The sequence below is a fragment of the Zychaea mexicana genome (assembly GCF_025766255.1).
Source record: "Zychaea mexicana strain RSA 1403 chromosome Unknown BDB00scaffold_4, whole genome shotgun sequence".
Taxonomy (NCBI): Eukaryota; Fungi; Mucoromycota; class Mucoromycetes; order Mucorales; family Lichtheimiaceae; genus Zychaea; species Zychaea mexicana.
Window position 1 is genome coordinate 906,388 of NW_026516667.1, and position 9,555 is coordinate 915,942.

General features: G+C 39.0%; 1 protein-coding gene across 1 annotated transcript; it reads right to left on the reverse strand.

Annotated features, from left to right (window-relative positions):
- Window positions 1-8,433: 8,433 nt before the first annotated feature.
- On the reverse strand, window positions 8,434-9,224 carry BDB00DRAFT_745864 (uncharacterized protein; the record flags this gene model as incomplete). Its single annotated transcript, XM_053118540.1, has 3 exons — window positions 8,434-8,594; window positions 8,673-8,956; window positions 9,034-9,224. Coding segments are annotated over 3 exons (636 nt in total), but the record flags the coding sequence as incomplete, so codon positions are not given.
- Between the last annotated feature and the right edge of the window lie 331 nt (window positions 9,225-9,555).

Genomic DNA, 9,555 nt, shown 5'->3' on the forward strand with positions numbered 1-9,555 from the left:
TCTCAACTGCTCACTTGTATATCTTTCATTCTTACGCTATGCTTTTTTCCTTCCTTCCTTTCTTCCCTTACACCCTATGTTTCCACTTGGTATTCTTATTATTTCGTAGTCTTTGGGAACTTGTATAAACGCTTTTTTTTTTCTTAATTACCATAAGCAGATAAAATGACGGTATAATCGCTGAGTTTTTTGTTTCTGGGTATATATCGCCATCGTCATTAACTGCATCACATTACTACTGGACCTATACAAGCTGCACTTTAATAGAAATCATTGACCACCGCTGATCTCTCGTGCTACTGTGCGCGGGCTTCTGTCGGGAGGAGGAAATCCCACCCGCCAAGTCTTTTTTGGCGTGTCTGTATACTGGACTTTTTAGGCGGGAGTAAAGTAGCTGGACCTACACCTTAGCGAATCATAATTCGAGATAGTGTTTAAGTTCACCTATGAGAATTCGAGATAGTGAGAATTGTATCACGTAGTCTACTAGTACAACGATCCTATTTTGGTAAAGTAGTGCCGTTTGGGTTTTTTCTTGCATAAATATATTCTCACACCATGAGAAAACTTGACTACTTCATCCTTTTCTTCTTTTTATCTTGTATCAAAAGCCATGAGCGACAGAGAGCCCTACAATTTCAACTTTAAAAAAAAAGGAGGCCGCAAAGCTGGTGGTAAAAACCCAAACGCTGGGCGCAAACCGAAAAAGACGAGACCTCTTGATCAAAGCGTACTCAATTTTAGTGGGGTTGCGCAATCTGCAAGTGCAGTCGACGATAATGTAATCACTAATACAACGGTAAGGTCATAACAAGATGCAGCAGTGAACTGTACTTTTTAAATGTGTGCAGTAGTCTCTTACAAAATCGAACCAAATATTTAGAATATTCATCCGCGAGAAAATGAAATCCCATCACTACCGTCAAATATGCCGCACGGTTCTTGAACGCGTCGTGGTAAGCGAAACTCGTTCTTTGATAACACCGGTTACTGCATACATGATTTCTAAATATCTTATCAAAATATGGGCTCTTGCTTTTCACTATAGCCATCTTTTACATGTGACGAGCACAACGAGGATCAAATTTTGGGCCTTGGGAGTCTAGTGCGCGATTTGGAGGCTGAAAGTATAGAGGCCGAAGTTGAATGCGAGCACGAAGAAGATGATGACCGTGAAGCTGGTGACGTTGCTCATAATGTGGAGGATGACACAACGTATAAAGAAGCTCCAATTTGTAGTCAGTATTTCATGGAACTACGCGCCCGTATCGTTGATGAATGTCAAAATGGGTCCAAACCGCCAAAAGTATACTGTGAGCAGCAACCGTTTTGGATCGAGCCACCAGCGCCTTATTTCTCTTTGTACAACACCAAGCAAGCTGATCCGATTCCACTGTATCGTCCGCGCGTTTTTTTATGGGCTCCCCATTTTATCACAAAAGCAGTGTTGAAGTGTCCAATATGCAAGGAAAATAACGTTGATTCGCACTTGGTGTCAAAGGAACCTGCTGATAACCCATGTGCTCGTCGTGTTGTTGACCTTGACAGGTACTATTACATTACGATGCTTTACTTTTCTTTTATTTCAATTATGTAACTAATCTTTCTGTATGCTTAGATGTTTCTATATCATGTCTTATAGATACAAATGTTCAAACACAAAATGCATAAAAAACTATATGGCGCATGATAATCAAATCATAGAGCAGCTCCCGGAACATCTTCAGGCTGAATTCCCTGCGTACCTCACACATCGAAGCGCTGTTTCTAAACATCTTGGTGACTTGTTGCGGACAGTTGTCCAAAATGGCATGGGTGTTCATCGGCTGCAGAGAGCGCTACGCGAGTTTCATACTTTGCGCCACGCACGACTTCATTTGCAATACTTGAATTCACTTATCTATCGCCGTAAGAATCCAACTCTCTACGAATTAGCCAACAATAACCGTCAATTCAAGTACCCATCATTTTCGAGCTTCAAGGATCCAAACGGATATGCTGGTTACGTTCCTTCAACTGCGTACTTACGACTTGTATACACAGCCTTGATTGAACAATTACGCCCACTCATCGATAAAGAGTTATCAGAGCTCGGTGGTTTGATTCTGAAAGGAGACCACACATTTAAGGTTCCGAAGCATATGGCGGAACTTGGTGGCTCATCAGCATTCACAGCTTTGTATACTGTATGTAACGAATACGAGGAAATACGGCTTCAACTATTGGTGCCAACAAAGTCTGCCATCCATCTAGAAGGACCGTTAAAAGAGATGATCGAATCGTACCGTTTATACAACCATCCAATGCCAGAGCTATTCTTCACCGATAATGTGAAGGGCGACCAGAATCTTCTAGAACGCTCAATCCCGTCACTCACGCGCCCCATCAATGACAACAATACCAGCGATAACAAAGACAATACACGATCGGCCGAATTGCAACAAAACGATGACCAAGGACCATTTCCACAATTACCTGACACAGTATCTATAACTGTACTTAAAGACGCTCCTGACGCCACTGATGCAGTTAACAATATTCGTAGTTGCGCTATTAATTATGATCAATCTCTTGTTGTGGGATTCGACTGTGAGTGGGTGTACAACTCTGTCACGCATCAAATTGGAAAAATTTCGCTGGTACAGGTTGCATGTAAAGATGCTGTATGGCTTTTTCGTTTGAAACCGTCTTCTGGGTGCGTTCCTGCCGCTCTCGCTTCTCTAATTCGTGATCCAAACATCATCAAGACCGGCCGCAACGTCAAGGGAGACCTTAAAAAGCTCAACCGTAATTATGGAATCACTTGGAACGGAGCATTGGAACTTGGCGGCTTCTGTAGAAGGCGAGGTGTAATCGAGCGAGGGACATTGGGTTTATCGGCCATATCTGCAAGAGTACTCGGATCCGGTTTGCGTAAAGACGCAAATTTGCGCTTAAGTAACTGGGAGTCTACACAACTGTCGAGCGACCAGATATGCTATGCTGCCTTGGATGCATGAGCATCTTTACAAATATTCGATACAACGAGAAACTTAAGTACCTTTGGACGAATCAATCCGCACACCGGTAGCCAACCTTCATTGTTCGTTGCATTATCTCGATAATCCAGTCGCATTCGGATATGTTAGCGATCCGACAATTCACGACGATCATATAACATTTACGGTCAACAGAATCAGCGTGCCGGGCGCTGTTGTGAAGATAAAGAAGCTTGTAAACGGCAAACATGTTACAAGAATGAAGGCCTTGTCCGATATGGGAGACGTACCATTTGCAATTCAAGCTCCAGTGGCCCACCTACGCACCGAGAATCCAAGATTATGCACACTCTTGCACAGCGAAGTACCTGTCAATGATTTCGCAGTTGACGTCGAGCGAATAGCTTCTACTGCCGTGAATACCAGCAACAATCAAGAAGCGAATGATAGCCAATCCGTGTCGTCGTCGTCTTCTTCAGAAGATGAAGCTAATTTGCCTGAAACGACACATTTATTTACACAACCAACAACCACCATATCTGCAAATCAACTCCTGGTAGCATCAGTAACCCCATCACAAACCATTCGACATATCAGCAACCCAAGAATTCTAAAAGATATATTCCATCTAATGGATATGATCAAAATCTCAAAACGACATGGTTTGCAAAAGAGTTTTCCCGTCGTCTTCGAGATGCCATTTTAAAATTAACAATGAAGATCGTCAAAGAATCGAGAATCACTTACGCACACAAGGCCTTTCATGGGATTATATGCTACTTCGCAAACCTGAATGGATTTTACGAAGAGTTCGACGAAGCGTCCCCCCAGCTGACGAGCTTCATTCTGTTGTTCAGAACTTGTTTGCCGAGTATGGTCGTCTCGAATGTGCAAAAACCGGTAGACCACTGTTTGACAAGAAAGCTTGGGATCAAGCTCGCCGTATTCTAGCAGCTATAGAAGCAGGAGAGGTATCCGATCCACCTGGAATCTCGCTATACTTCAAAATTGGTGTCGATAAGCACAATCTTCCAATGTATCGATGCAGCCGAGGAACAAACTCATTAGAAGGTGGTGTTCACCGAAATATTATTCGCAAGTTTGACTCTTTTGGTGCAGGCCCACAAATGACTGATAGTATGTTGGCGGACTACCGATTACGACATAATATCGACGTAGGTGACTTTTAGACAGCTATGGTATTATTTAAAATTTTACTTATACTTAGTGTATTTATATCGCATTTAGGTTGGTACAAAAAATAGACATGGAAAGATACACCGAAGTCACTACGATCCATGGCTGCTGCAGATCATATGTGACAAGCTTCTACTGCTCGGCATGGATAATGGAGAACGCGATGATAATCATCCTTCCAGTACACTCATCGTTAAGAACTCCTTGTATCTAAAAATGTCTGGAGAATCATTTGGTATCGCATCCTTTCCACCTCATGCCGCTCAGGATATAAATATTCAAAAAGTTTCTCCGGATCCAGATAACCGACGTTCCGATCCACTTCTGGCGCATAAGCTCAGTGTAAATATCCCATTGCCCAAGGGATCGACCAGTAACGTGCAGCGACAAATGTATATTTATATTGCATCAAGCTCCAAACAAAGTACGCTGTGACACCTGTTCACACTCCTAAAGAGTATACGCTATTCTCATCCTTACTTTCCAGCGATGGCGACCAGCAAGTTTCATTGAACTGGAAGCAGATGGCTCAGCAGTGGAATCGAGAACACGCAAATGGAATCGATGTATTTTATAAAACTGCTGAAAACTTAAAAACACATTATAACGCTTGGTGCACCAGTCAAGTTGCTGTACGATCCATCAGAAATAACGACAACGTAACGTCTACAATGCGACAACAGCTACAATCACCAGGAAGGGAGAATACCTTGATGCCCTCTCCAAATTTACCAGTCAATGCAGAGGTCATTCCATCTAGCACAAATTCGCTTATGTTCCCTCCTCTATTTTCTAATAACCATTTGTCATCTCCGTCTTTACCCTCGGCTTCTAACTATTCATCACCGTCAACAGCATTATTGCCAGCTTATCACCAACCACAAATATCTACTTCTGAGCGACCACCCCACAACATATCTCATCCACCAGCTAACGTCTCACTACCATTGCCACCACCACCTCTTTTTACTTGGTGTCCGTACCAACAAGCGCAACAACTTTTTTATAGGCAACCGCAATCGACACATACAGCAACCGTTCCGCCAACTCAACCTCCGCCTCCAACAACGACTGCATTTGCACAGCAATTACCTGCTGCATACCGTCAAGTTATACCAAAACCAACATCAGCAGCATCATCATCAAGAGTAATCCCTCAATCTACTTGGAAACTGCCTAAGTACCGTACACATATTGATAAACCAAAACAATAGTTACATACATCTTCTTACTATATCATATCACCGTTTTTCTCTATCTGTCTATAACAATTAAAATGGCAAGGATATATATCTCCCCATTATTTGCAGCTTTTCCTCTCTTTCCTTCTTATCGTGATACTGTAAAGCTGCGCTTGCCAAAAATGAAAGAATTTATTCCATCAGGTCCAGACATGTTACCCATGCCGATTTTTAGTCTGCTTTTGTGCATCATGATTTTTTTTTTTTGCGCACAGTGATAATTTTTTTTTGTGCATAGCAATTAATTTTTTTGCGCACTCAAGTTTTATTTTTGCGTATTTGATTTTCTTTTGCAAATAAAGTTTTTTATAATGTCCAACTTGAACGATGTACCTGATCAACAAAAGGCTCTCCAGTTAAGGTGGATTCTTTTCTTACTGGAGACCAATGGTACGTGTGAACTTCATATCACCTATTTAACATCATGGATATTATCATCTTCAAAAATTAAATCTGACCACTCAATTTTAATTCTTGATTCCAAAGGGAGAAAATATGAAAACAATACTACAAGATCATCCACCATTAATTTGATATACAAGACCATTGATTCTTTACATATTAATTGGTCCGAAATTTCAATTAATATAAACACAGCTTTACAACTGCCTTTGCTCTCTATTTTGGATAAAAATCCTCTTTCTTCGGAAAATCCAAAAAGACCTGGATACAAACATCTTCAAGCTCTTCACCTTTTTATATTTGATCCTATTTTACGCCGATTACGATTATATACAATAGAAGATCAGCCTCCTCATCCAATACTCCTTGGCAAGTTCAAGAAAGACATGAGAGCTCTGGTGTATTTTATTAAGCCTTTCTTCGCACGGCTACTCTTAGACAAGAATCATCCAGGTGGTGGTCATTCTGGCAATCTGGATACTTTTGATTTTAAGGCTTTTAATCATATTATTCGAGAACATCCTGCAATTATATCCAATAAATCAAAAGTTTATCGCCGTTATCAACTTGACCGCCAATGTCATCAAATACATCCATCAGATGGACACGCTTTTGGAATAGCAGTATAGATCATCCAGCCAGAAATATTTTTTTTTGCATTTTCATCGAACATTACCATAATTTTGATAGAATCAGTGTATTCATTACGGTAGCCCGATCTCTAATGGATAAGCCACGTTGTAGATGTATATTGGATGCATTTTGTATAGAAGCTAATAGTTTGTCTTGGTAATGGATAATTTGTTGTTTTGATAGAATTAATGGGTAACCAAGATAAATAATAGCTTGAGGATCTGATTTGTCATGACATGGTGGAAAGCCTCAATCATTCAATATTTGATCATATTCAGGTTGATGGGCGCCAGAAAGAGAAATTACCATCGTTTTGTTCTTGTTTAATTTTGCATTGGAAGCATGTTGATACATATATAAAAGAGATTGTAAACAAGCAAGATCATTTTCATCAGATACAAAGCAAAATATATCATCTGCATAACTAATAACTTCTATAGGGGGAGGATTTGGTAAAGATACTAATCCTGACTGTAGAGATGTAAAATTATATCCTTGATATGTTTCTTCATGAATGATAGCGCGCAATAGAGGTTCCAAGGCTAAGTTGAAGAGAATTGGCGATATCGGGTCCCTTTGCCGAAGGCCACATCCTTGAGTAAATATATAATAGAAAAGAAAGCATTTATCAATTTATTGGGTCGTATGGTATTTTTTATAAGACCAGTGCCAGAGTGGAATTTATAGATGACACTTAATTCTTTCAAAATTAATATATAATTTAAAAAATACATTTGTCAGCGTATTGGGTCGTTTGGAATTCATTCATAACACCAAATCTTTTCGAGATTAACATATAGTGCCAAATACATTACTTTGTGAAATCCATATTTAAAACCATTCATGAGGGTGTTCTAGATACCAAGTACAGCATCCAAGGAACAATATATTACAGTACCTCAGAACGTAATTGAATATATATTTAAAACCGTTCATGAAGGTGTTCCAGATACCATAGGAGGAATTTAACATTAAGATCGTGGATTTCCTAACACCTTTGGAAATTAACTCCGGATCCAGGCTAATTTTACTTCTTGTATTTTTATGAAAAATAAAGAATAATTCATCGATTCGTAAGAATAAACACACACGAGATGAAATTAGCCCGGATCCAGAATCAACTTCAAAAGGTGGTGAGGAATCATGGATCCAAGAAAAAGTATATTCAACGAATCGAAAGAGAATCCTCTTGTATACTGCATAATGATACTTACTAGATCCCAATGAATTGGTGTAATAGTATTGGAAAAGACGGTCGAAAGTTATTTATGGGGAGTGAGTATAGAATACGATGACACAATAGACAACCAGCTACTTTCTGAACTATATTGCCGTTCTAGGCAAGTACAAACATTCCCTTTTGTTGAAAAATGTAATATATATGTTATAGTTTCCCTTTGTTATTATGTAGTGTATTTATTAAAATAAGAATGATGAGATGAGTATAAGAAGGTATATGTTATGTATATAAAGGGTTTCAATATGAATCAAAAACGAATAATAATGATGGGTATGAATATAAATACAATAAAGGTAAATAAATCAAGTGTGAAAAGTACGTGATGAATGATATATGGATGCTGTTGCTGAAGTTGCTGATGATGCAATACGTATTATTCAAAATATTGGTAAAAGTTTTATTCCGCCTTGTGTCCTTTGTGTATATTACAGGTGTGGTGTTGGTATGTCATGAACCATAACTTTTTTTATATGTGCATGAGGTGTGATGTATACTTTTTATATGGATAAGAGAGGTATGAGAGTGTGTTAATCTTTTTTTTATGAGTTGGATCCTGAAGCCGATAGACGTGATTTTTTGATGCTTTAGAAGAAGATGAGAAATTATTTGATGTTGACGATTTTGAAGATTTTGAAGATGATGTTGTTGATGTTGAAGAAGGAACCGAATAAGACATTAGAATATTGGGTTGGCTGGGCGATGGGTTTGGTAGACTACTTGTAGTGGTGTCGTTGACAACGTTTAACATTGTTTGCTTGATGGATAAAAAGAACTTGAGGATGGGGAGGACTCGATGTCTGAATGCCTTAATGTTAGTTGATACTGTATAACGTGGGGTAATTCTTGTTAAGCGACAGACATTTCCGCCTGGGGAATCCATGATGCTTGCCGAGATAGAATAACCTTTGGTACAAAACATTAGCATATATTATTATCCACCCTTATACAGAAAAAATATGAATATGAATATTAAAGCTGTACCCATCATCATAAAACCAAACGTTCGGAGACCACTTTTTTTGTCAGGATATTTTTTTGATAAATGAACAAACATATCGCGAAGTGTCTTCGGACATTTGAGACTTCCTTCTAGCATCTCCTTTGTGCCAAGCTCGCCTTCATCTACACGACCTGCTTCGGCACATCCTAATTCTGCACCATCATATGTAAAGCGGAGGTCGACCCGAGTTCCATGTAGCTTTCTTTTACCAAGCGATCTACTTGAATTATTATTATCACTCGTTGCTCGACTTTCTGTCTCACCACTGGATTTCATGCAAAATCGATTAGTATTTCTTGTTGACGATAGTATACTGAGACCTCTTACAAACTGGATATTTACCTGTTAACATCAATTTCACAATCATCAAACATATACAATATCGACGACCAAACACGCCAAAGGATGTCAGATTCGGTATTTCCAACCTTAGTAAAAAAGTTGAAATGGTAGTTTGGTAGCAGGTTGCAAATGGATTGTCTTAACCACCCAATATCAAATAGTTCACCAGGAGTGTATGGTGAGTGTTGGGTAACATGAGTCATAATCATATCATACGAATTCTAGATTGAAAGTTGCCTAAATAAAGCACCATGAATCAGCCCAATAGCTCTTAAAAAAATTCACACATATTCATCACTCAAAATAGGAAGAAGAAAAAACGTGTACCTTGCCATTGAATGAGTTAATGTATTCATCGACATCATGTGAATTATATTCAGATAAAGTAGGGAGAGAAAATGTTTGGATGTAATGAAGATCATCCGGAGAAAACACGTCTTCCCAACATTTAGTAGCTAGTGCTTTCGTAGAAAATGGAGCAGGTACAATAACTGAACATGTAATGAATATTAAAGAATTAAC